This window comes from Phaseolus vulgaris, chromosome 7, assembly GCF_051622355.1.
Source record: "Phaseolus vulgaris cultivar YP4 chromosome 7, ASM5162235v1, whole genome shotgun sequence".
NCBI classification, from domain to species: domain Eukaryota; kingdom Viridiplantae; phylum Streptophyta; class Magnoliopsida; order Fabales; family Fabaceae; genus Phaseolus; species Phaseolus vulgaris.
Genome location: NC_143504.1, coordinates 56828719 through 56854520, shown reverse-complemented (window position 1 = coordinate 56854520; position 25802 = coordinate 56828719). Strand labels below are relative to the sequence as shown.

The window sequence follows — 25802 nt, the reverse complement described above, 5'->3', positions numbered from 1 at the left end:
GTTTTTATGATAACAAAAGCAAAAATATGATTAAAAATAAAAAAATTTACATACATTCATCCCCGCCCACACTGTTCCACTTCCTGTGTTATTTTCCTGCAATTCTGTTCACCAATTTCTAGCTCTTGGTTGCTTCTTCTAGAAGCTTCTAAACCCAAACCGTTCTTAGTTTTAACTTCGCTTCAGGGAATTCGTCATTTCCACGGCCATTGCTGCATCTCTGTATGTATCCCTCCACTTCGCCTTGTTTTTTCATTCAATTACTTTCTGTGGTCACAGTCTTTAATATGGTTTTGTTACGTGTTGTGTTGGAATGCTTGTTAATTTTTCTAATCTGTGTCGTGGAATAGTTGAATTAGGGTTTTTGTTAAGTACGGAGATACGATGATAGTGTTAGAGTTGCTTATGGTGTGTCTTTGTTGTGATCCAATCTACAATTAGGGCTGTGTGAGTTGACTGTTGGATCTTGCTTGTCTTGAAATTTAGTCTTCCTTCCAATTCTTAAGTCTGGCATGTGCGATGACTGTGTGAATAAGGATGAGTGTGAGACACAGAAAGTTCTAATGAAATATGGAAAAAGTGGTTGGTTATGATGGGTTTCGTTTGCAGTTGAGGTTTTAGTGTTACCTGAATTTTGAATCTGTTTTACTACTTTGAAGCCGTTACAGTCTGCAAAATTATTCTTATATGTTATCGGTAGCTTTTGATTCCAATGTGAGAAATAAGAAATTTCTCTATGGTGATTATGTATGTTAACTTTGGGTACAGGAATGTAATCTAATAACCTGTTAGGACTCAGTACGCTTTCACTCTTTAATTTATTGTTATTTGTTTGGATTTGTGATGTCTGAATGAACAGTGGGTACTGAAAGCAAGCCTGTATGATTTTTGTTTGATTTATTTTCTGGTAACACTTAATTTTCATTATTCTTTAGTCATTGAACCCACAAGAAAAGATCAGGTGGTCTCTACTTTCTTACTAAGAGAAGGGGATCTGTGACTATGGCTGCAAATGAAGATGCTGCGCAGGAATTTGAACCAAAGAAGAAGCCACCAACAGAGGATGAGAAGAGGTAATTGTTTTTTTTTTTTTTCTATTGTTGTGCTTTGGCTCTGATGGCTTGTTTTAGGTGGTATGGTTGTGTTTATAAGTGTTGTTTCTTTGTGAGAATGAAGGAAGAAGAAAATTACGCCTGGGAGTTTGATGAAAGCTTTGATGAGGCCTGGTGGAGGTGATGCTGGACCTTCAGATGGTGATCAGGTTATTATTTCTGTTTTTCTAGGTTGTGGATGTGAGTGCTTATGTTATATGTAGGTATTATAGAAATACACTGGCAAGGGAGCCAATGGTTGTAGTGTTTGCTTTATTGACTTGATTTTTATAAGGAATTTGTTATATAATAATGTGTCTCAGATTATCTATCACTGCACCATTCGAACTTTGGATGGAGTACTTGTGGAATCTACCAGATCTGATTATGGAGGTGAGGTGAATTAAGCATCTTGGGACCTTTCAGTGTGTTTGGTTTAAAAAGACGATAGTCTCTTATGTTGATTTGTTTAGAATTTATTTTCTATCAAAACGGGTTGTTTTCTATCCTCAATTTTTGGTACTGCTTGTGTTATTTTTGTTTGAGAATTGACACTGATTGAGGACTTTTTGTTACTTCCTTTTGCCAATTCCTAGTCACTACAGATACTGAACTTGAGAACAAAATTCCATAGTGAAACACCCGCCTATAGAAAAATAATTGAAATTGGAATTTTAGAATTTGTAATTAGGCTTTGGTTAAATATGTGCCAGATTATTGTCTTCTGTTGTTGACCCAGTGTTAGGTTTGATAACCTTTTATGTCATTGAAACAGGAAAAGGCACCCCAATAAGGCATGTTTTGGGCAAAAGCAAGATGTTATTGGGCTTACTAGAAGGAATTCCTACAATGTTGAAGGGTGAAGTGGCAATGGTAACATACTAATTATTGAATATTACTGCCTTTGATATGTAGCGTTTTTTCTGGTGACTATAAGCTCAAGTCTCTTTGTCTCATGCTTAATCCAGTTTATACTCAAGCTTCTCATTGGTCTTCATTTATTATGATTTTGGCTTAAAACCTTAATGTAAATCATGCTGCAACACAAAGACAATTTTGTTTCATTTGTATATTTAGAGTAATATCACTTCTACTATGTTAATCTAACAATGGAAGTTCTAAACGTCATCATCATCATCTGCCACTTCTACTATTATAATAAAAGAGGAGGAAAATTGACTGTTACCTGGCATTTCTATTTTAATGAATTGCATTGTTGATTTTCTTGAACATTTTTTTCTTTCTTTGGTTTTGGCTGCTCCTATATGTGATTTTTCTTATGGATTTGAGGTATCATCTGTGAAATGATTATTGTTTCCTTGAACATATTAATGGTTTGAGTAATCGATAATGCTAGGGAAATAATGAAAGTCAAATTCTATGTTTGATGGGCCCTCCAATGGTTTCTCTTGGGGTATTACTTTGGTGGATCCTTATTAGATTGTATTATTTATTCTTTCAGTTCAAGATGAAGCATCAGTTGCATTATGGTGAAGATGATTGTCCTATTTCCGCCCCAGATGGTTTTCCTAAGGAGGACGAACTTCATTTCGAAATTGAGCTGATAGATTTTTTCAAAGCAAAGGTAAGGATGTCAACTTTAAGTTTTGTTTTTATTCTAATGCTTATGTTCTGTATCTGTTATCCTTCTCATGTATCAAAATTAAAATAATTCTTCTTATTTGTTTATCTTTCTCAACAGTTAAGGGTTTTGTTTTTCCAGTTTTTTTCATCCTTATTTTGATATTCATCAGTATTATTCTTGTGTTTCCCATTACTACAGTCCTGGTTTTCTCAATTTATGTGTTTTTTATTCTTTTCTGAATAACTAATCCTTGTTGGATCTCTGTGTTGTAATCCTCATTTTCCTTTTGTGTATATTTGCAGGTTGTTACTGATGATTTGGGAGTCGTAAAAAAGGTATAAATGGATAGAAAATATTGCTTCATGGTTTACAAATTTGTTTTTCATGTTTCTATCATCACGGATGGATCTCATGGGAAATATGAATATCAATCCCTAAATGAAAAGGAAAAAGGAGCTGTGATTTGTCAGACTGACACAAATGTTCAAAGCATCTCCAATTAGGGAAATTGGAATTGTTTTCCTTTATTTGAAGTTTTAGGCTGCACAACATGCTTTAAAAGTGTAATTGTGTTGCCAAAATTACAGGTGAATGCAGCAGTGATTGTGGTTGTGTTGGACTTACAAACAATTTATAACGTTGCTTAATATGTTAGGAAGGATTATTGTCTTACAATTACTCATCTAAATACAAACTAAAGGAAGAAGAACAAAACCCTTGAAAAAAGTCAAACGTGAAGGAACATAAGTCAAAACAGAGGTAACTCTGGGGAAATTTTTACCCAAATAAACCCCAATGGTATTCAATGCGTACACTTGGGTTTTTGAAGGATATATCAAGGTAGTGCTGCTGTAATGTGCAAAAAACTGTTATTTAGAAAACTGCTCTGCTTTGGAATCCCATAGAGGTCTAGGGTTGCTTTGCTCTGCTACTGTGCTGTAGCATGCTATTGACTACTAAGTTAGGAAGCATGGATATGTTTTTTCCAGGTTTATTATGTTTTTAGCCCGGCAGAAATGGCAAGTTTTGGTTTGAGCCGTTCAATTTTTTTCCTGTTTTGGTCCTTGTAAAATTAAGTTCATTTTAAAATGTCCACTATTAATCAGTTAGTGCTGATATAGCATGCATTTAGACATGGCACATTAGTGACCACTTTAAGATAGCATGTGATATGACATGTAGTTGTGTAACATGTCCTCGGTAAATGGTGATAGGGACCAATTTCAAAACAATTTTATTGTGATATATTCTTGTGAATAAGTATTTACAAGTATTTGAACCTTAGGTGTTTCTAGTGAATATTGTCTATAGAAACAGGAAATTCTTAGTAAATTGGAAGTTTTCCATAATTTGTCAGAAAGTTTGCCGAAATATTTTGGCATTTCCATAGAATTTTTACATCATGTGTTGTCATGTGTATATCTTGTGAATAGCAAGTAAAAACTGAGAAGGGGAATTTGATCTGGAAAGATCTTGCCTGTAGGATGAAGGTCCGGTCATTGTTTGTTTTCTAAGGTTAGCTCTCTTAATGTAGGTAGTGCAAGAAGGGCAGGGCTGGGAATCTCCAAGAGAACCTTATGAAGTAAAGGCTTGGTAAAACAATTTTCCCCCCTTTTTCCTATTGTTCATCTCATCTCATGTCAGTGCGTATAATGGATTGATGGGAGATTCTGATGATATTTTGTTTGGTTGCTACCAGGATATCAGCAAAGACAGTTACTGGGAAATTGATCATGTCACATACAGAAGGAGAACCATACTTGTTTACATTTGGAAAATCAGAGGTATTTAAATCACTTTGTGCTTTTGTTAATTGTAATGATGATAATATTGTGGTGCTATAAACCTTATAATGAGTTGGTCTCTCTTAAGATTCCAAATATTTAGGTCAGGCCATGGTCTTTTTTTATTTCCTGATTGCTGCCAGGCATTCAGCTCCCTTAAAAATAGATAAAAATGACAAGGAAACTGTTGGACATTTTATAATATATAAGTGAGTGCAAACCTCATTTTATAAACCGGTTTTATAAAATTGAGTTAGGCTTAAAGTCCACTTTTTAATAGAAACAATTAATTTCTTAGTCATTGTTGTGCTTGCAATATCCTTAAATGTTCTCTAATATTAATATTGATTTCTTTGTCCTTCTTTTAACGCAAATCAGCTACCTAAGGGCCTTGAAATGGCGATAGGAACAATGGTTCGGCAAGAGAAGGCTGTTATATATGTTACCACTCAGTATTTAACCGAGTCTCCTCTGATGCCTGTAATAGAAGATTATGATGAAGTCCATTTTGAAGTGGAGCTGGTTCACTTTATTCAGGTGAGCAACACTTTCCACAATATAAAACATGGTTTATTATTGAACTTGTTTGTTGTGGCATGTATGTGTAGTAATAATGTGATGGAGAATAAACTTGTCTTAGCATTCATATTGGTTATCTACTATACTGAAGTTATGAGGCATTCACTGATGTAACTTTCTTCTATACTGAGTACCCATAACCAATTTTTAACCTATATATTTTGTGGCTTTATATGGCAGGCAATAAATGATTTGGCATTGGTGCTTGTAATTATGTTTTTATGTTTGCGAGTCATATAAGAGTTCCTCATTTTTCAGTGTCTTGAGGTCATGCTTGGATGATTAACTATTACTGGCCTGTTTTTATTTTATTTTCTTTCCTTTATTTGTCACTCACTTTACTTGCTATGAAACTTCAAAAGAATGATAAATAATCAGCAATTAAGGTTGTGCCCAACATTTTGCACTGTGAAAGAAACTGAACAAGAGAGAATTTTGTAACAAACTGAGTTGTATTCATTTCAATGACATTTGAAAGAAGTTTACAAGTGTATTTATAGCTAACTGCTTACAACAAGAGATAATTGTTGTAACTTGTAAGTAGCTTTACTCAATTGATACAAGAGATGGCTGCTAACTATGTACATAAAATACAAAATATTTTCATAGAATATATAACTAAGTACATACTCTAATAATACCCCCCTCAAACATAAGTAGAAGATTTTTCTCAAGAAAAATTCTTCGCATTGAGTTTGCCTTTAAGAAAAGAAAAAGAAGCTGAAGAAAGGGGCTTGGTCATCGCATCTGCCCATTGATCCAGTGCTGGAATGCAATATATGAGAAGCTGCTTTTGGCCAGATCTTTTCCTGCATGAAGAAAATATCAATCTCTATGTGTTTGGTGTGGCTGTAAAACACCGGATTATGAACTGTATTCTTTTCATTAACATTTGAAAGATCAAGCTTACAAGTGTATTTATAACTAACTGCTTTCAACAAAAAGAGATAGATGTTGTTAGTAACTAACTGCTTTATTGAATTGATACAAGAGATAGCTGTCAGCAATAGCTAATAACTCTAACTATGTAAGTACAATATTTAAATACAAAATATAACTAAGTACATAGTCTAATATGTACAAGAAGGTTTTTTTTTGTGATTCATGATGTACATAAATTTATATGCACTACAATTTCTTATTTTCATAAGAATTTTCATCTTAGTAATATATCAACAGGTGAGGGACATGCTTGGAGATGGGTGCCTAATAAAACGCCGAATACATGATGGCAAAGGTCAGAGCCTCTAGAGTTATTTTACTGCTACCAATCTTACAAGGAGAGTTTATGAAAGGCTTCATAACTTCTTTTTAGTTTTTAACTAAGGAATAAATGAAATAAAAAAAGAAAGATATGGAAAATAATATTGTGGAGAATGCCTAGTCAATGCTTGAGTTTATATTAAAGATGTTACAATTATAGTACGAATTCATTGTTAGTGTGTTTTGTTTTTCACAATTTTATTATTGTTCTTTTATTAAGGTGGTATGTTAGGAGAAGGAACTAAGATTTTTAATTTTATGCTTGCGTCACATTGTTTAAGTTCCAGTTGGTTATTGTGATTCAAAGTCTTGAATGATGTTGATTTTTTTTGTATATAACAGGTGATTTTCCCATGGATTGTCCCCTTCATGACAGTCTACTTCGTGTTCATTACAAGGGTACTGTTCTCAATGAAGAAAAGAAGGTTTTTTATGATACAAGGGTAGACAATGATGGTCAACCATTAGAGTTCAGTTCTGGAGAAGGGCTTGTGAGTTTCCAGCTTGAGCATAAATAAAGTCAAGTTCAATTGTTTTCTTTTCTTCTTTTTATAGATTTTGGTGTCTAGAAATTCCTGATTTGCAGTATTTAACTAGAATGTCTGCCCTTTCACATCAATGATATGAATGCAAATACATCACATTGCATTGATTATTGCTTTGGAATCTCATTTTCTTTGTGTTTTAGGTACCAGAGGGATTTGAAATGAGTGTTCGTCTGATGCTTCCTGGAGAGATAGCTCTCGTCACATGCCCTCCTGACTATGCCTATGATAAGTTTCCAAGGTTGCAGACAAAAAACACTTTTTTACTCTATTGTTTTAACCAATAATTCTTAAAGCATTTTAGAGCAAGCAATTGCAAATTGAATATGGTTTCTATCTTAATATCACTTCAGAAAATAAAGAAAAAGAGAAAGTATATTTTTAGAGCTTAAATAGGTTTCCTTTAGGTTGTCATATTTATATACATCAGATTTGTGTGATACAATGAAGAGAAAGGAAAGAGTAAAAAACAAGTAATCCTAGGTACAGATAAGTACTACTACCCAAAACAGCTTTTGAATAAAGCTTACTTAGATTACTCTGAACCTATTCTAACAATATCCACTGGCATTCTGTTCTATCCCTATGCTGCATGATATCATTGACATACTTCCTCCTTTTATGACCAGGCCTTCAAATGTCCCTGAGGGTGCTCATATTCAATGGGAAATTGAGCTTCTAAGTTTTGAAACGCCAAAGGTATTTTTTCAAATTGTTCAGTTAAATTCATGTTATTTACTAGAGTAGTTACATATATGCATTTGGCAATTATACATGGTGGTGAATGTTTGGTGAAGTATTGCAAGTTGCAACAGAAAAAATAAGTGTTAGAGATCACAATGCTGAAGTTATGCTTATGTTAGAGATCCCATGTCCACTGTTGATATGATCAAATTATATATTATGTAAGTGGGTGCAGATTTCACATTGTAAGCCAATTTTGTAGGATTGAGTTATGTCTAAATCCACTTTCTAAGATCTATATTCTATATCTTATTTTCCAGTTTGGTTAGCATTATTTAAATATTCTTGAATTAGATAGATTTCAGGTTTGTTTTTTATGATTTTGGTCCCTGGCTGAACTATGATAATCATGTTAAACTGCATAGGATAAATCATACATGCTGGGTTTAATACCTTTTTCAAATATATAATTAGCTTACATAATTTTTTTTAATCTTTAGCTGCTTTAGTTTCTATTTACATTTTTTGAATCATATCCTTACAATGATGAGATGACCAATGCATTATGGACTTTATTCCTTATTACAGGACTGGACAGGATTGGACTTTAAAACTATAATGAATGAAGCTGAAAGCATCAGAAACACGGTATGCAGTTGAACCTGCACAACTTTCCTATGCTGTTTCAGCTATGTTTGTGAGATACTCAGTTAAAACCAGAAAAATAGTCAGCTAAGTTGACCACAGTTACACTGGATTTATTCAAAGTTATTTGTGAACTAGGTGGCAATTCTACCTTTTTTCCTTACGTATAAGGTTTTATTTGTGTTTTTGTTGTCATTGTTGTGATTCAGTGTGTATATTTTGACAATATATGTTCCTACGTTGGGAACTTCTTAACATCCATGTGAACATGTGTTGAGCAGAGATTTGAGAATAAGAAAGGTGAAACATTTATGCTGTGAAAGCTGTCTTCAATGGTTATAGACCTTCTGTTAGTGATGCATGGTTAATTCTCTCTTTGCTATGCTGAAAGAATCGTAAAAAAATTGAACAATACAGGGAAAGTTCATTAAAAATCTCAATATTTCATTTTTTGATAAATTATTATTTCTGTAAAATATACAAATGATTATTTTCTATCAAATCTTGCCCTCCTTGTATAGATTAAAATAACCCTGGCTTCACTGTAGCTTATTTGGTTAATACTCATTATTTGTTTTCATACCTGTACTACAATCACTTACTAAGTTTAAGCTTACCTTTCCCTTACTTTGCAAGTACAATCACTTACTTTTCCCCGATGAATAAAAATGAAATAAAGTCGAATGTTTCATTCTATTATTGTATTTCAGGGTAACAAGCTGTTCAAAGAAGGGAAATATGAACTTGCCAAGGCAAAGTATGAAAAGGTATTGATCTTTCTCTTTTGTGCTAAGTTGAATCTTATGCTCTTATGTTCTTCAGTCAACATTTTTCTCATAGAAAATTTAGTCACTTGAATACTGTGAGATTTTGTTTATTTCGTTTCTGTTTGAATATCTGACTTTGTTGTTTGAATTGATTTGTATATTACATGTATTGGATTTCTATTGTATATTCCATGATAATTGGATTTGTATTTTCACTTGGACTTTTGTTTGTGGCTCTAAATGTCTAATTATGCCATCAAACTTATTAACATTATGTGGTAGTTTGTAACAGTTGCTTCGAGAATTTAATCATATCAATCCTCAAGATGATGAAGAAGGAAAGATTTTTGCAGACACAAGAGTGAGTGATCTTTTGTCTCTTTCCCAGTATATTAAAGAAAGGATGCATGTATTACCTAACATAATTAAGCTTGGTAGATTGATTTAACTTTAGACTAAATTTTTTTATCACTTTTGCTCCCATTATTGAAGAATTTGCTACATCTGAATGTTGCTGCATGCCATCTAAAACTGGGGGAATGCAAAAAGTCCATTGAGACTTGCAATAAGGTATGTTTGATGACCTCAGCTATATATATATGTATATAATTTTATTTCATTGGATTAAACACAATTCATTAGTTGATTTTGGTACGTTTGAATAGTAAAACAACGTCATGGATTTGATTTATAATTACGAGTGTTCTGTAGTAATGTTCTAACCTAGTGATGTTTCTTGGATGGGGTTGAGGGATTTGACGCAAAAATTTGTTGTTAGTCTATCTGAGCTATTAAGCTGCACCCTTTCCAAGTGAACTATTTTAACTAACTGAGTCAATCACCATGACTTTCTACTTTCCTCGGATTAATTGCTATTCCATAATCAAATGTTTGGCAAGGGGCTAAAACATAAAGGAGTACAACTTTTCATTCTTTAGTTAGTTGCTACACATCATTATAGGGTGACTTCTGTTGGAGTAAAATTCCTTTTTTTTAAGGATTTGTTTTTCTTCAGAAAACAAACAATGAATGCTAAATGGGTTTAAAAGGAGAAGAAAAAGATAAATGACATGAATAATACAGTTGTGCTATAAACAGTCTGTTTATTTTCCTCAACTCTAAAGCTAGATGGAAACTTGTGCTGTGTATTTCTCACTACCTATTTTTTTCAATGAATCATTCAGGTTTTGGATGCAAATCCTGCACATGTCAAGGGCCTTTATCGTCGTGGAATGGCCTACATGACTGCTGGAGATTTTGAAGAAGCAGGGGCTGATTTCAAAATGGTACAGATCTTCATGTGTAACTTGTGTAGCATTTAAAGCTGTACTGTTATCTGTTTCTAAAATCACTTTAATGCTATTTTTAGATGATGAAAGTTGACAAGTCAACTGAATCAGATGCAACTGCAGCTCTTCAAAAACTGAAGCAGAAGGAGCAGGTGGGTTTGAAATCAGTTATTTGGATTATGTGCTTGATTTGAGACATCACTGAAGGAAACTTTTAACACTTTATTCTAATATCAATTCATCTGCAGGAAGTCGAGAAGAAAGCTAGGAAACAGTTTAAAGGGCTATTTGACAAGAAGCCTGGAGAAATTGCGGAAGCTAAAGGTGATGCTGATGGAGATCAAATAACAAGCGAAAGCCTGAAGGATGAAGTACATGGGGACTCTGATGAAACAAGTTTTGAGGATTCACATGAACCACCACCTGAGGCACCTCGAAATAGTTGGTTCTCTCTCTTTTGGCCTTCTGGTAGAAGACTTTTTGAATCACTTGGGCTTAATAGATGTGCCATACTTTAATTTAACTTCAAAAACATAGTTTGTCATAATATAATTTATAAAGACGTCATTCCAGGTCATTTTAACACGTATATTTAAAGAATGAGAGTTTAGGTATTTGTAACTTTGATGTTACTCCGGGGAATTTCATGCTATCTGCCGAAAGATTTTTGTGTTCAACTTTTACGTTGTAATGTAAACCATTTATATGTATTGAATAAAAGAAACTGTAAGCAAGTAGAAAATAGCAAAAGGTGAACAAACTGAAGCAATTGTTGGAAGTGCGGCAATATCTTTGAGTTATTATATGTTGTGTGTTAGGAACCAAGACAGACTTTTATTTTTTTGAAAAAGGTGAAAAGAACCAGAAATAAGAGAGCACTCTCGATTCTTTTATATGAACTAATATTCATGAATGCATTAGAAATTCAATCTTTTTCTAAAACTGAGTTAAAAAAAATTGACACAAAATTCGACAAATTGTTCTACAGTAATGGTAAGAGATTTTCTAATTTTACAACAACGTCTTAACTAAATTTCAATTTTGTCAATCAATCAATTAATAGATTAATTTTTATAAGTTTAACTATGATAAAGAAACATTGGTTATTATATGAATAATTATCGTCATAAGATTATTTATGAGTAAAGACACATTTATAAAGTTTTTTTTCCTTTAAGGATCGGAAGAGACGAACAAAACTTTCATTTTAAGAGCTGTTTTAGCAGTTGTTATATGAAAGGGAGACATTGTTACTAATGTTGCATCAAGCGGCATAATTGTTTCTCATTCAACATTTTCTATTTTAGCACAAATGAATCAACTTTACTTGCAGTATAAAACGAGACAATTAGCAAAGTTAATTATTAAAACAAAATTAATTATTTGAGATGAAACACCAATAATAAATAAATAATTATTATACTGAAGTGGACATAATATTTTGAGACATAATATATTTTTTCAACAATGATAACTTAAATTAGACTTTTTTTTTTATAGGAAAAGTTATAATGTTTAAAAGATTTTATACAAATACTTCCTCAAATTCTTAAATAATCTTTACAATACATTACCATTAGTGCATCATTTATTTGGAGGCATTACTACCAAGTCTTGACATTAATAAATAAACACCAAATTAATTAAAATATTGTTTTCCTACTAGATATAACAAAATTCTTACATCTACCTATATATTGTTATTTTTTGTTTAACTTTAAACTTAATTAAAAATACTTTAAGATACAAACTAAAATTAATAATATAATATATAATATGAAAGTATGATAATAGAAATTAATTTCTTTTTTTAATTTAAAGTAATTAACCTACATTTAATTAATAGAAAAAATTATTCTGAAAAAGAAAATTAATAAACACATCAAAGTATATTTTTAAGAATAAAATAAAATGAAGTTCATATTAAAAAAACACATGAATGAATATGAAACCTCACTAGTCAGTGTTCACGCTCTTCCTCCCTACTCTCTCCCTCGTCTCGTCGGCACCTCCTCGCTCACCACCCTCGTCTCCGTCTTCCGCCGTCAAGGATTTGTGCCGTCAACTTCAGCACGTCGCTGCATGAGCGACAACGAAACCCTAAACACGTGAACGTCACAGCACACAAAATCTCCTTTACGGATTTGGTTTGGTGAGGTAGGCTATTTACTCACTACTATTTTGTAGTTTTTCTAGCTCTCTCATTGTAGCTCTGTGCTCACTGCTATGATTTCGTTTTTATTTTTCATTTCTTGTGTTCTATTTGAAGATTGGGGTTTTCTGTTGAAGAGTGAGTTGGGATTTGGGATTTGGGGAAAGAGTTAAACCCTTCCGAGGCTTAGCAAATGTATGTTATTGTATTCAGTTTGTGAGATATTCAGAGCTGGGTTTTCCCAACCTTTGCTCAGAGCAACATTCCAAAAAGGTTGTAACAGTGGCATGTTATGATTAAATGTTTTAATAAAGCAAAAATACTCAGCATACTCGCTGTTTCTCTTATTAATTTGATTGTCAAAATGTTAACTGTGAAAAGGAGTGGGTGGATGATAGATGACATAGTCTCTGCTGAATTAGTTATATTTTGACTCCTTGTGTGTAATCTACTTTGAAGGGGGAGGGTTGAGGAAAAGTAGGACAATCAGAGCTTAATGTGAGATAGCATGTTATAGATAAAGCATATTCTTCAAACTTTACCTTTCAAACTTTTTGTATGGTTTGTTAGTAGTGGTCAATAACAGATTGGTCACTAAGCATAAAAAGGAGGTGGCGTTTAGAACTTAGTGTAATATGAACTATTGTTATGCATGAAACACATGTTGGATATGAAGCCACTAATGTGCACTGTAAAAATGTATTCAGAAGCTTTGGCACAATCCTTTTACATTTTTAAAATAATATTCAGCTGGATTTTGCACTGTTTTTTGTTGTGTGAAAAAAAACAGTGGATATATATGAATTCGTATTTGTCATGAATTATATTTTATGGTACCAATAGCTAAGAAGGTCAGATAGGGAGATCAACACTAAAATTAGGGTATATCATTAAAATTTTAAATTTTTTACATTGACACAACATGGATTTATGCTTCTGCTTATCATCCAAGTGCGCTAGAATTTTGTTGCTAAATACTATGTGGAAGATTTATGCTGGAATGAAATCCATTTTGTTGCTAATAATTATTTAGAATCAGAGAAGAGAGGTTTAAACTCTAACCACTTGGTAGAAGGAAGAGGCCTTTTAGTACATGTCAAGAGCTGAAGTTGCTAGGTTAGGCTCCTAAAAAATTTCTTTATTTTTAACAAATACGATTTTCTAATTTCTATATTAAAATTGGAGCTAAGATCAGCCCAGATGTATAGTGCTTGATTCTTGTTATTCTGATTTCTGAACATTGTTCTGGTTTGAACAGGCTCAAAGTAATCTAGCAACCTAGCAAGGTTGCCACTCACTTGCCCATAGCAGTGATTAATATAGCTGCCCACGAGAGTAAATTTTAAATGATTGAGAGAAGTAGAAACCATCTTTTGATACAATTTAAAAAAAAATAAAAATAAGAAACATTATATGAAAGACTGAACATTGAAATTAATTAGGACCAACCAACCTTTTTTTGGCCTTATCACGTGAACTAGGTAGATGCTCCTCATTACCTTGTCTCAAAAGCCTCTATTTAGCTGTGGTAGACCATAATAAATAATTAGTGTCAGTCAACTTTTGTTGAATAATTAGAAAAGACCACTAATAATAAAATGAATAAAATGCTCTTTGATTAGGGTCTCAGGCTGAGATTTGACCATTTTGACTGAAGGAAAGTCAGATAAAGTAACATGCTGGTATGAAAAATTTACTTCTTGGTAGTCAATAGTTGTGCATTTTTTGGCCGTCTTCTCTCGTTTCTTGAGTTATCCTAAATGTGATTATTAGGTAAATATGTGCTCTGCCTTCTTGCCTAGTTTAGTTTTGGGATGCGTCACAATAATCAACAATACCTTTGTTATTTTGTCTTATTGTATAACACAATAATCAAAATTTGTTTTATATACAGGTTTTTAAAAAAAGGGTTTAGAATTTGGATTTATGAATAGATTTTCTATATTAAAGAAGTAAGGTTTTAAAACAAGTTGAAAACGGAGTGAATTTGACCAAACCGTTTTAGGAATGAAATGGGTTGATTTTGAAATTTAACATTATAAGTTATAATTGGTCTGTAAAGGGATTTGGTTTTGTTTTATGCCAAACCTATTCATGCCGACCACCACTAACTAAATTCTATTGAACCTTTACTTTCTTAGATGCTTTTTTTTGTGTGGTTTTATGTGTACTCTTGACCCTTCTCTGCTTGTGTTTCCTTAGATATGACATATTGGCAATTTATTTAATTTTTCTGTCCAATTATTTTATTTATTTGTAGTAATATTTGAATTTAATTGTGTAGTCTAAAATTAAGTATTGTTTTTTTATCCTTTCAGTTGGGTTGGAATCATGGAAGTGGAGAAGGAAAACACTGCATCGACTATTACTGCAGAACCATCTTTACCTGCCTCTGATGGTCAAGATACTATTTCGGATAATGCATCTCTACCCCATTCAATACAACCTGTTATTCCACCGGTTATTGCTCCTTCTGTTGTTCCTCCTTTAGCTCCAATTCCTGCAATTCCTCCCCCTCGCCCGCTGGCACCACTTCCAGTTCGGCCACCAGTCATTAGGCCACCCGTGCCACAAAATGGCGAGGTTGGATCTAGTGACTCTGACTCGGACAATGATGACTCAAATGGAAGAATTAACCAGGGGACTGGGGAGTATGAGGTATCTGAGGAGAGTAGACTGGTGAGAGATCGGCAGGAAAAGGCAATGCAGGAACTCATGATGAAGAGGCGTGCAGCTGCACTTGCTGTTCCTACGAATGACATGGCTGTGCGAGCTCGGCTTCGGCATCTTGGTGAGCCAATAACTCTGTTTGGTGAGAGAGAGATGGAGAGGCGGGACAGGTTGCGGATGATTATGGCGAAGCTAGATGCAGAAGGTCAGTTGGAGAAGCTGATGAAAGCTCACGAGGATGAAGAAGCTGCGGCTTCTGCTCCAAAAGACGAGGCTGAGGAAGAACTGCAGTATCCTTTTTACACTGAAGGGTCAAAGGCTCTCCTGGATGCCAGAATTTATATTACTAAATATTCTTTAGCGAGGGCAGCATTACGGATTCAACGGGCACAAAGAAGAAGGGATGATCCAGATGAAGATATGGATGCAGAGATTGATTGGGCATTAACGCAGGCTGGGAATTTGAATCTCGAATTCAGTGAGATTGGAGATGATCGACCACTTTCTGGTTGCTCCTTCTCAAGGGATGGAAAATGTCTTGCTACCTGGTATGTTGTTGTTGCTGTACAGCTTAAGCCTGACTTTGTAACCTTTCTTCCATTGTGAAACATTATAATCTACTACAGATTTTTTATTTATTTTGTAGTTCTCTGACTGGAGCTTCCAAGTTGTGGAGCATGCCCAACATAGAAAAGCGTTCCACCTTGAAGGGGCACACAGAACGTGCTACTGATGTTGCTTTTTCTCCTGTTCATGATCATTTAGCAACAGCCTCTGCTGATCGAACAGCAAAGTATTGGAATGATCAAGGATCACTTTTGAAAACATTCGGGGGTCATCTAGACCGTCTTGCACGTATTGCCTTCCATCCATCAGGGAAGTACCTGGGCACTGCTAGTTTTGACAAGACATGGAGATTATGGGACATAGAGACAGGGGAGGAGTTGCTTCTTCAAGAAGGGCATAGTAGAAGTGTGTATGGTTTGGCTTTCCACCGTGATGGATCATTAGCTGCATCTTGTGGACTAGATTCTCTGGCTCGTGTTTGGGACCTCCGAACTGGAAGAAGTATTCTTGCACTGGAAGGTCATGTCAAGCCGGTAGGAGATTAAAGACCCCATGGTCTTGCCATCTCTCAAAATCATGATTTTACACTTAACTTTAAGGCTGACTATGATTGTAATTCATTTTGAAGGTTCTTGGCATCAGTTTTTCACCTAATGGATATCATCTAGCCACTGGTGGTGAAGACAACACATGTCGGATTTGGGATTTGAGGAAGAAGAAATCCTTCTATACTATTCCTGCTCACTCCAATTTAATATCACAAGTTAAATTTGAGCCACAAGAAGGTTACTTTTTGGTAACTGCCTCATATGACATGACTGCTAAGGTATACATTCTATTTCTACCTCAAACGTTTTGTTCAAGTGAAATTTTAAGATTCATTAGTTGTTTATTTTGGTTTCAGTATACTTATTTATATTTATATAGAGGCACCTTTGCATGGGTAATTGGTTAGACTTATTTATATTTATGTTTTAACTGTAGGTTTGGTCAGGCCGTGACTTTAAGCCTGTGAAGACACTATCTGGGCATGAAGCAAAAGTTACCTCTGTGGATGTTCTTGGAGGTCGGATTTCTATCTTAGAAACGAATTACACATCCATCGCTCTGATTCAGATATCATTTTTCTCTCTCTGTTATGTGCTATTTCGTTATGTGATTGATGTGTCTGTTTCACTGCACCAGTTTCCATTCCACAAATCACCAATGTGAAATTAAAATCTAACTAATGGGTATTTTAAAAGACTAATGATATATCTGGATAGTTTGTTGTAGTGAATTGATTAAATAAATTATGTGTGGCATTGAGTTTAATGGGTACATCCTATGACAAATTGCAAATCTTGTTTGTATTTTGCCGAGTTTTAATCCAGCTGGGGACATTTTTTATGTGCTTCAGAGATTTTTCTTCTGCGTTCATTCCCTTCCTACATGCCATAAAAAACGTTAAAGGGAATGAAAGGAGAGAGATGGGTTCTCTTATTTTATTATCAAATGTTAAAGGATAGGACTTCATCAATTTTAATGTTTACACACTCTTGGTAAGTGACATACAATAAGCCTTTCACAGAGCGTAAAAGTTTGAACCTAAGGGTTCTTTTAGAAATGTAAGGATCAAGTCTTTCAGCTGATAATAAAAGTTTTTTTTTATAAATTGTTTGTATGCATGCGCTTCTGTATCCCCAGTTTACAGTATTCTGATTTTAGCATTTATTATTATTGTTTGCAGATGGCGGCCACATTGTTACCGTCTCCCATGATCGCACCATAAAACTGTGGTCCAGCAATACGACTAACGAACAAGCAATGGATGTTGATTAAGCCATTTTGATGAGATGCAATTTCTCAAAGGACTTCGGTGGCCCAAATTAGATTCATCATTTTTGTTAGAGACAACATCTTAGCATGACTGTGTTGCTTGGATGGATTTTACGTAATCATACATTACATTGAAAAAATACGTTATTTGCAATTCCAGTTGATGTAGCATGAGTAAATAACTAAATATTCCTTCATTTCAATGTAGCATCCGGTTATTTGTTTTCTTTCTTTTACGTTTTTACTTGTAAAACACTATACCAGTATGCATAAACACATTCACAGATAATTTAGTTGAAAGGTGCCGCCATTTCGGTTGGTGATTTCCAAAACCAAAAAAGTACGCTGTGGCACTGTTATAAATGATCTTGTTGAAGGATTACATAAGAAAATGTTAAGTTGTTCGATGTCTGCAGAAAAAATTCAAATGGTATATTTCTTTGACTTGGTTTAGTACACAACATTCAGATAGTGAAAGAAATTCGTTCACCAAAATCTATGCCTATTCTCACTAAATTTTTCTACAAAAATGGTTATACAACATTATCAGCCAATTGCGTGGTTTTCATTCATCTTTTTTGGGTTCCACTTCGTGATTTCATTTGTACCAACCGGCAAGGAAATACCTTAGCAAGAAACAGAAACCGCACGCTATAGCCTGTCCAAAGGGGAAAAGAAGAACATAAGTGCAATGATAACTATAATAGTTGTTTCTTTTTCATACTGAGATTGTGATAAACTGCATGATTAACTATAAAGTGATTAGAATTTGCTCTTGATTAGAATTATCACTATCCTGCATTTTTTTCCTCTAGTGTGTAATCCCATAATAGGAGTCAAGTGCAACAAAACAAATCAAGTTCACCATTGTCACCATGAATAATGCAAACAACCAAGTTCAACACGGAAATAGACAACAAAAAAGAAAAATGCTGGTCACAAGAATAAGAAGAGGGAATCACCTGGAAAGCAAGAAGATAAATACAAAGTGCCTTTTCAGATTTCGGGCCTAAATTTCTTAGGAAGAAGTTAACGAGTGTCCCATCATTTGTCCCAGTCAGTAGTCCAGTTTTAGGGTCAAACCTGAATGAGTTAAGGGTCCATGAGTTTCAACCAACAAATACAAGAGGGTAAGATGTCTCAACCATTCACTAAGACACATTTGTCAATCCCTACCTTGGCAGTCGATGACGTGGACATGGAATATAGCCAGAAAGCTGGAAGAAAACATATTTTATGTCAAACATGCTCACAAGAGTTTTAAATTATCACAAATTAAAAATGTCAATGGAGATTCTGTTAGTGACAAACCTGGGGAAGTGACAAGAGAAAATTCAAAACTTGGGGTAGGAAGAAAATCAGGAGTGTTTCACTGAAGCAAATATAATAAAATTATTTCAAGGAAATCAATAATCATAGTAAGGCAAGCTCATAAACAGAAGCAGCAAGGATTCATAAAAATGTGCTATCATTTAGCAATGTACTAAAAACTTAAATTGTAATGATTGAAATGGATCAAAAAGTCACATTATTGCAAGTTTTCTGTTCTAAGTTTTATACTTTATTCAAGAACCATGTTTATTTATAAATATTTCATGGAAAAGGTTTCAGGAGGAGTCCTAACAGAAAAATAAAGTTATTTACTGAGGAGGGAAAGATATAATCTTTTTTGATTGTTAGATATCCCACATTGAGAAGTCAATTTTGTGAAGTTATTTCTAACATGAGTTTATTTATTCTAGCAAAATTTGTTGGAATTATCCACCATGGGACCGCTATCGAACTATCCACATATATCTAGTCTCACATTCGAGATGTCTAGTCCTCGAGATGTATTGCTCACATTAACTAGAGATATAGTCAAAATTATAGTATATAAGTGAAAATATCACCTTACAAGCCGGTTTTGTGAAGTTTAATAAGGGTTAAAGTCACTTTCTAATAAAAATGAAATTATGAATATAAACCTCTCACGTTTGAATGGAAAATCCCCACCCTAGAGTTAAATATCATTTGCTATTATATATGGTAAAAGTACACCTAGAAGGTTATTATCACAAGTTCAACAAGTTATTGTTAATTATGATTGAAATGAAAAAATCTACAGTGCATTTGTTGGCCTTTTAGGTTTTATGGAAATATCATACAAAGTGAAAAATGGTAGGTTTTCTTATAAAACGAGGCAAAATTATTCACTAAATTGCTAATAGAGAAATGAAAAGATTGAAGCAAGACTGAAAAAAGGAATCATTTGTTAGAAAGTTTCAACAAATGAAAATGAAGATCACCATATCTATTGTTCCATTAGAACAGAGTAAGACGGGAGATGCAAGGTAAGAATATACCTAAAATGGCCTAAAATACCAATCACGGCCATAGTCATCCCAGCAAAGTATGTATATGTATCACCAACAAAAACTGAAGAGGGATACCTAGAACAAGAAACAGATTGTGAGTAAACTACTCTTGATCACGTGAAAAAAAGTTTCAAACAAAATGATAATGTTACATCAGTGAGTACCAGTTGTAAGAAAGTAAGGCCAAAGAGGTAGCAAGCAAGGGCTGAACTAAGTAAATAGAGAATGCATGTGCTTGCTTATATTCAGGATCTGTTGATGCTCCAATTTGCATAATATTGTGTATCAGGATCTGCATATCCACACCATTACTAATTTTCATGACCAATGTGGATTATGTTAACTATTACATACAAGCTTTAATACTTACAGCTGATGAGATAACCACCGTCTGCCCAACTTCAAGGCCATTTAATCCAGCATGTATATTGATGGAATTTGTGCAGAAAACAGCCAATAGCCCCATATATAGTTTATATATCCATCCTGCCTCATGAAACAAAGCCAAAATAGTGAATTTTTACAGTAATAAGTGACTTCTACAGTATCATTTGCATAAAGGTAAAGAGAGGTTACCAAGATCCAAAATCTCTATCCCAATGTGTGCGACAAGTGGCTTTGGTATAACTATAGTTGTGTGTCCAGCATATGCCATTAACAAAGGAAGTGCAGCAATTGATGGGAGTAGTAATTTTCTGCTCTTCACATCAACATAAAATAAAAAACGAAACTATTATAGCATTAGTTAACAAGCACAAATTCATTCAGTAAGCAAATTGTGAAAACTTCTATACTCACACTCTCCAAGGGACATCAAGGACATCATCGACAAAACCCAGCAATGTCATGAAACAGATGCATGCTAATGCTGCATTATATTCAACAAGCCACTGCAAAATCAAAATAGTTCATAAGTATAGCATTACTTTCTTCTATTGACATTAGAGTTGAACCAAATACTCAGATCTACCATTCACATAATTCACATTATATACTTACATTTGAATCTGCTGTGAAATTAAAATACTGAAACAAGATTGCCACCACCAAGAAGACAATACCAACGACTATACCTAATGACTCAGGCCTGCAAATAAAGAGGTTACAAAGTCAAAAACTTACTACCAAAAAATACAAAACAAGATTTCTATACTTTCTATGCATACATGGCATAAATACATAATGTATATAATACCAAAATAAATCTAAGTTAAGGTTTTGTTCTCTACTTCTCTTTTTTAACTGCATTTACAATGTAATGTAATAATCTTTCCTCTTACTGTCTTTAATTTAACTTTTTCTTCTCCTTCTTTGCATCCAAATATTTGCCACAGCATATTAATCAATTTCTTAAACTAAACCATCAGCTAAACTACCCATTTGCTGGTCGTGACATCCTCATTCTCATCACACGTTTCCACTTAAAACCTAAACTGAAAATACCAAGTTCAAGAATCCCATAGAAAAAAAAAAAAATACAAAGGATAGATAGCAAAATCAATTCTACAAATCAAATTATAGAACACAATCGGTGTGTCTAAAACTCATTCATCCGTACTTTTCACTTTATGAAATGTAAGAATTAGTCTGGTAGATAGCAAAATCATAAAGGTCTCAGAACAATCCAGAGTCTAGAAGAGAAAGCATTGTGCTAGAGAGCATCAACTTACAAAACAATCAAATCCAGATATATTTATTGAACATTCCACGAACAACAAGTGCAGGATCAAAACGGAAATCAATGATCACATGGAACAAAACAAATTCATATAAGAAAGCAAAAAGCTTATATCTCAAGCTGAAAATTCCCTCCCAAATCCAACCAAACGTTTCAAACACGATTTTTCATGAAAAATTTAAAATGAGCTAAGAAAATAAAAAATCCAGGTAACCCACCTCGATTTATAAAAAAGTAAAAAATACCCAGATCTCGAAATCAAAATCCAACCAAAACCCACTTCGTAAAAGCAAAAAATAAAAAAAGGGAGCGAAGAAAAGGACTGACACTTTGACATTTCCCTGAGGGGTGCCCTTCTTGTTGATATCATAGCCAAAGAGATTCCGCTTCTGAACGTATCTGGACGCGACGGGGATCATCTTGACCGTCACGAACAACCCCGCAAGGCTCATTCCCGCATTGATGAGGATCGATCTTCGGAGCTCCGGTTCGATGGGGTAGTAGTAAAAGAGAAGGTACAAGTAAGGGAACGCCAGGAGTGAGAGCTTCAGAAGAAGACCCCATTTGGGAGGCGCAATTGGAGGGTCTGCAAGGTTCGGTTTTTCTTGGGGTTTGTTCTGTGTGTCTTCCTTCAGCACAGAAGAAGAAGGTTCAGAAGAAGAAGAGAGTCTCTTTCGTGCTCCCATTGTTGGGTTTGTTAAGGTTGTTTTGTTTCGCAGGTTCAGTGCTGATCTTTGTTTTGAAGATTCGTTACGCTAAATATTTCCTTTTTGTGTTTTTTCTTAGTTCTTTCACTCTCGTCATGCCACCAATCACATTTTGCCAACTCATCACCAGAGGCCAATCTCGCATTTTACTTTTTTAATAACTTTAATCTATTTAACTATTATATTAAATTTATATTTATAATTTCAAATTTTGTTGACGTTTTATTATGGATTTATTTGGTATATATATTGAATAAATTATTTCATTACATTATAATTAGTTATGGGTTAAGTTATACAAACTATTTTTATCTTTTACGTTCTATTTAATTTGATCATTTAATTTTTAAAATTTTCAATTTAGTCATATATATTTAGAAAATAATTTAGAATTTTTAATAATTTAAAATATTAAACATTTTAACTTACAATAAAATAACACATTATTTTAATCATCCTTATAGTTATATTTATTATAAATTTAATATAATTTATTTATCTGTCATGGGCTTTAATCATATAAAATAAATATTTATCTTATAAAATAGACTAATAAAATATTAAGAAACAAGGACTAAAAATCAATAGTTATGGGCTTCACAAAGTTTTAGAATCTCTCATTGTTCGGTCATTCACAGCATCAACTGCAAATAACGAACACCACCTTTAACCTCTCTTTTTTTCTCTCTTTCAGTACATCGCAACCCAGTAACGTTTTAGGTACATTTTCTACCCTCTCACTTCTTTTACTCATTTCACTCCAATCTTTTTCCCCCCTTTCATTTTTCTCCAGGTTTGTGCCGTCACTAATTGTTTTTGCTACTGCATGCTATGTGTTTGATGAAAAGCTTGAGTGGTTCTGTACTACATTTGGTCTCGTACTATGTAAATTTTATTGTTCGTTGCTGGTTTTTAAGTTAGGAGCATGCGTTTCTTATATATTGCTTAGCCTGTTGAATATTGTGAATCAGTTTTCCTTCCTAGATTTCTACCCGTTTCTTTACTGGTTATTACATATTTTTGTCGCTTTAATTCCAACTTTTATCTATCATTGCATCACTGCAACAAAGGGACTCTCTTTCCTCTGTCAGCTACAAGTACACGCAAACTACACACCGTCCAAAATTTCTTCTATGTCTATAATGCTTATAGTAACGTTTCTGGTAGCAACATGTTAGTTCTTTTTTTCAGTTGTATAACCGTTTTCCTTTTCTGGGCTGGAAAAGGTTAAACAGCAGGAAGTTTACTGCCAAAAACGTTCAACACTATGGCGACTGAAACTGACTCAAGAGATAGCTCTCTCACTTTGCTCAAACAAGGAGCGGAAGCAGTAAGTATAACTGTAAACTGTCTCTGGATTTGTAGAAGCAATTAAAACCTACCCTCTGCACAAAGTTTCCATCTTTCTTCTTTTATTGCTTCACCCACCTTAAAGTGCAATTGATTTCTACCTTTTGTGTAAAGTTTCATTTTTTTTCCGTTTACTTGTTTTGCCCATCTTCTTGGATTTTTTTATTTTATTTTATTTATGAACTCCTGATTTATCTTGTTTTCCAAATTCTTATGCCTCTTTTATGTGCCTTTCTGTAGAGGGTTTTTGAGTCTTCTTTTGTCGGAAGGAAATGTGTTGTCAAGGAGCGCTTCTCAAAGAAGTACAGGCATCCAACTTTGGATTCTAAATTGACACTCAAGCGCTTAAACGCGGTTAGATTTAGAAAAAAAGTTGTAATTTCCCCCAATGTGCATTGTTTTTTTGCTTTTCTTGTTTCACCGATGTGGTTTTGGAGCAGGAGGCAAGGTGCGTGACCAAAGCAAGGAAACTTGGGGTTTTTACTCCCGTGCTGTATGCTGTGGATCCTGTGTTGCACACTTTAACATTTGAATATGTTGAGGGCCCTTCAGTCAAGGATGTATTTCTTGAATTCGGGTCACGTGACCTTGGTGAAGAGAGTCTGGACAACATTGCAACCCAAATTGGTCATGCAATTGGAAAGTTACATGATGGTGGTCTTATTCACGGTGATTTAACAACATCAAACATGTTGCTCAAGAAGGGTACCGATGAGTTGGTGAGTTCATTCATGCCTTCTTAGGCATGAGATGTCTAATTATCCTCCATTCATGTTATGCTACCTGAGAAATATTATCAATGTGTTACAGTAGCCAAATCAATTGTTTGTAGGTTCTTATCGATTTTGGTTTGAGCTTCACCTCTACTCTACCCGAAGATAAAGCTGTTGATTTGTATGTTCTCGAAAGAGCTATTCTGTCAATGCATTCTTCGTGTGGGAATGTGGTAAGCCAGCTTTTCCTTTTCCCCTGACTTCCATTCCATAGAAAATCAAGGAGATGAAAACAGGGTTTTATTCGTCTGTTTTGAGAATTTGAATTAGAACGCACTCCAAAGTCAGCAATTAATAAAATATGGCATATTAATTTTCTTAAGCATGCTCTTGGTTAATATTTTAATTAAAGAAGATAATGGAACTCTTCTGCTTGTGATCTGCCTTATGACCAATCACCAATAAAGGCTTTTTCTCTTTCTTGTTTGCTACTGTTGGCAATCTGGATTTTATCGTTTGTGCACTGAAGTTGATTTGGGCAAAAACTTTAGGGCATAAATTTAGCTCCTCATTTGTGAGAAGAGTGCATCAGGTTTTGCTGGGGGTCCAAAGAGGCTTATTGAATAGGATTAACTCCTCCTCAACGATAAATAATCACATTTTCCTTTTTGCCATAGAGGCTTAGATTTACTTAAACTAGCCCAGAAATTTATGGCATTCTAGTGAGGGGGACTGAAGCCTTATTTTTCTACAGATAATCAATTCAGTGTTATGTTAATTTTGGATTTTGTCTGGACAGATGGATCGGATACTTGCTGCATACCGCAAGTCATCAAAGCAGTGGTCATCCACATTGAACAAGTTGGCACAAGGTTAGGTCCCTCGTATACTTGTATAAATTTAACTTATTTTCTTAAACACCTACTAACTTCCATACATTTTAACAACTTGTAGTGAGGCAAAGAGGGCGAAAGAGGACCATGGTTGGATGAAGCTTTCTCAAATTGGATTTCATTATTGAGATATGTAGAAGGGAAGACAACTAGTGAATGTTATTAATGTAATTTATCTTTATGTTCTCTATGTTCATGAGTTTGATTATACATTGTCAATAGAAAACATTTTTATACGAACGTGTAATATGATTCTGACGATTTTACCATGTTATCTTATTCATTAATATGTTGAGGTGATAAGATAAATTATGTCTGAAATGATATTTTACATTTATATAATGAGTATAAAACATTACCATTTTTAGTTGACATTGTTTCCTAGGTATCCAAATAACAAACCAAAATTGTTTTGGAACTATTCTGGTTGCTTGTGTTTACATGTACATGTCTAAATCTCAAAAAGGCTTTGCTTGTTAGTTGATACTATAATAGGTGACTCTTCAGTGAATAATGATATGCAGTAGAAAATTGCATTCCGGAATCAGTTGCCACATAAATTTCTTTTTAAACAAGAAATACCATTCATACTGGACAAGTTTTGAGAAGAAAACATTCAACGATAATGAGCATTTTCTTTCCGCAGAGGCTACTTTCTATTTCAC

The 25802-nt window shown here is 34.0% G+C and overlaps 4 protein-coding genes across 8 annotated transcripts; 3 read left to right on the top strand and 1 right to left on the bottom strand.

Annotated features, from left to right (window-relative positions):
• Positions 1-10966, top strand: PAS1 (FKBP-type peptidyl-prolyl cis-trans isomerase family protein). 2 transcript variants are annotated; one of them, XR_016523583.1, is made up of 21 exons: positions 1-222; positions 936-1073; positions 1177-1261; positions 1415-1484; positions 1867-1964; positions 2554-2676; positions 2979-3011; positions 4211-4269; positions 4376-4460; positions 4839-4997; positions 6219-6276; positions 6645-6793; positions 6991-7088; positions 7477-7546; positions 8120-8179; positions 8887-8943; positions 9226-9304; positions 9436-9513; positions 10128-10229; positions 10313-10384; positions 10481-10966. XR_016523583.1 is itself a non-coding variant. In XM_068637949.2 (21 exons), the coding sequence occupies exons 2-21, from the start codon at positions 1003-1005 to the stop codon at positions 10748-10750; spliced, it is 1866 nt and encodes a 621-aa protein (XP_068494050.1). In that variant the 5' UTR covers positions 1-222; positions 936-1002; the 3' UTR covers positions 10751-10966. The 2 variants fall into 2 exon arrangements, 1 of the variants encoding a protein (XP_068494050.1); XM_068637949.2 differs by having other exon boundaries at positions 9236-9304.
• Positions 10967-12152: 1186 nt separating this feature from the next.
• LIS (WD-40 repeat family protein / small nuclear ribonucleoprotein Prp4p-like protein) lies at positions 12153-17666 on the top strand. Its single transcript, XM_068637947.2, has 6 exons — positions 12153-12389; positions 14703-15602; positions 15701-16154; positions 16250-16447; positions 16606-16687; positions 17351-17666. The coding sequence occupies exons 2-6, from the start codon at positions 14716-14718 to the stop codon at positions 17440-17442; spliced, it is 1713 nt and encodes a 570-aa protein (XP_068494048.2). The 5' UTR covers positions 12153-12389; positions 14703-14715; the 3' UTR covers positions 17443-17666.
• Positions 17667-17850: 184 nt separating this feature from the next.
• GPT (UDP-glcnac-adolichol phosphate glcnac-1-p-transferase) lies at positions 17851-22228 on the bottom strand. 2 transcript variants are annotated; one of them, XM_068637948.2, is made up of 11 exons: positions 21802-22228; positions 20796-20883; positions 20595-20686; positions 20373-20491; positions 20167-20282; positions 19961-20088; positions 19785-19871; positions 18751-18811; positions 18616-18656; positions 18402-18522; positions 17851-18097 (listed from the first exon to the last, which is right to left on the bottom strand). In XM_068637948.2, the coding sequence occupies exons 1-11, from the start codon at positions 22158-22160 to the stop codon at positions 18038-18040; spliced, it is 1272 nt and encodes a 423-aa protein (XP_068494049.1). In that variant the 5' UTR covers positions 22161-22228; the 3' UTR covers positions 17851-18037. The 2 variants fall into 2 exon arrangements, with proteins under 2 accessions (XP_068494049.1, XP_090161569.1); XM_090305443.1 differs by having other exon boundaries at positions 20373-20496; positions 21802-22215.
• Positions 22229-22757: 529 nt separating this feature from the next.
• Positions 22758-25446, top strand: LOC137830532 (uncharacterized). Of its 3 annotated transcripts, none has more exons than XM_068637944.1 (7): positions 22758-22901; positions 23408-23511; positions 23772-23885; positions 23972-24250; positions 24364-24477; positions 25044-25116; positions 25199-25446. In XM_068637944.1, the coding sequence occupies exons 2-7, from the start codon at positions 23449-23451 to the stop codon at positions 25234-25236; spliced, it is 681 nt and encodes a 226-aa protein (XP_068494045.1). In that variant the 5' UTR covers positions 22758-22901; positions 23408-23448; the 3' UTR covers positions 25237-25446. The 3 variants fall into 3 exon arrangements, with proteins under 3 accessions (XP_068494045.1, XP_068494046.1, XP_068494047.1); XM_068637945.2 differs by having other exon boundaries at positions 22774-22901; positions 23373-23511; XM_068637946.2 differs by having other exon boundaries at positions 22879-22974.
• The last annotated feature ends 356 nt before the right edge of the window (positions 25447-25802 follow it).

Excerpts from the sequence above, each read along its gene's own strand:
- LIS (XM_068637947.2), top strand. The coding sequence starts at position 14,716 with ATGGAAGTGGAGAAGGAAAACACTGCATCGACTATTACTGCAGAACCA. Across the intron at positions 15,603-15,700 it reads GGAAAATGTCTTGCTACCTG|TTCTCTGACTGGAGCTTCCA; the intron begins GTATGTTGTTGT and ends TTTATTTTGTAG. Across the intron at positions 16,688-17,350 it reads CTCTGTGGATGTTCTTGGAG|ATGGCGGCCACATTGTTACC; the intron begins GTCGGATTTCTA and ends TATTGTTTGCAG.
- LOC137830532 (XM_068637944.1), top strand. The coding sequence starts at position 23,449 with ATGGCGACTGAAACTGACTCAAGAGATAGCTCTCTCACTTTGCTCAAA. Across the intron at positions 24,251-24,363 it reads AGAAGGGTACCGATGAGTTG|GTTCTTATCGATTTTGGTTT; the intron begins GTGAGTTCATTC and ends AATTGTTTGTAG. Across the intron at positions 25,117-25,198 it reads ATTGAACAAGTTGGCACAAG|TGAGGCAAAGAGGGCGAAAG; the intron begins GTTAGGTCCCTC and ends AACAACTTGTAG.
- GPT (XM_068637948.2), bottom strand. The coding sequence starts at position 22,160 with ATGGGAGCACGAAAGAGACTCTCTTCTTCTTCTGAACCTTCTTCTTCT. Across the intron at positions 20,089-20,166 it reads CGGTGGTTATCTCATCAGCT|ATCCTGATACACAATATTAT; the intron begins GTAAGTATTAAA and ends GTGGATATGCAG. Across the intron at positions 18,657-18,750 it reads TTCTCTTGTCACTTCCCCAG|CTTTCTGGCTATATTCCATG; the intron begins GTTTGTCACTAA and ends GTTTTCTTCCAG.
- PAS1 (XM_068637949.2), top strand. The coding sequence starts at position 1,003 with ATGGCTGCAAATGAAGATGCTGCGCAGGAATTTGAACCAAAGAAGAAG. Across the intron at positions 7,547-8,119 it reads TAAGTTTTGAAACGCCAAAG|GACTGGACAGGATTGGACTT; the intron begins GTATTTTTTCAA and ends TCCTTATTACAG. Across the intron at positions 9,514-10,127 it reads CCATTGAGACTTGCAATAAG|GTTTTGGATGCAAATCCTGC; the intron begins GTATGTTTGATG and ends TGAATCATTCAG.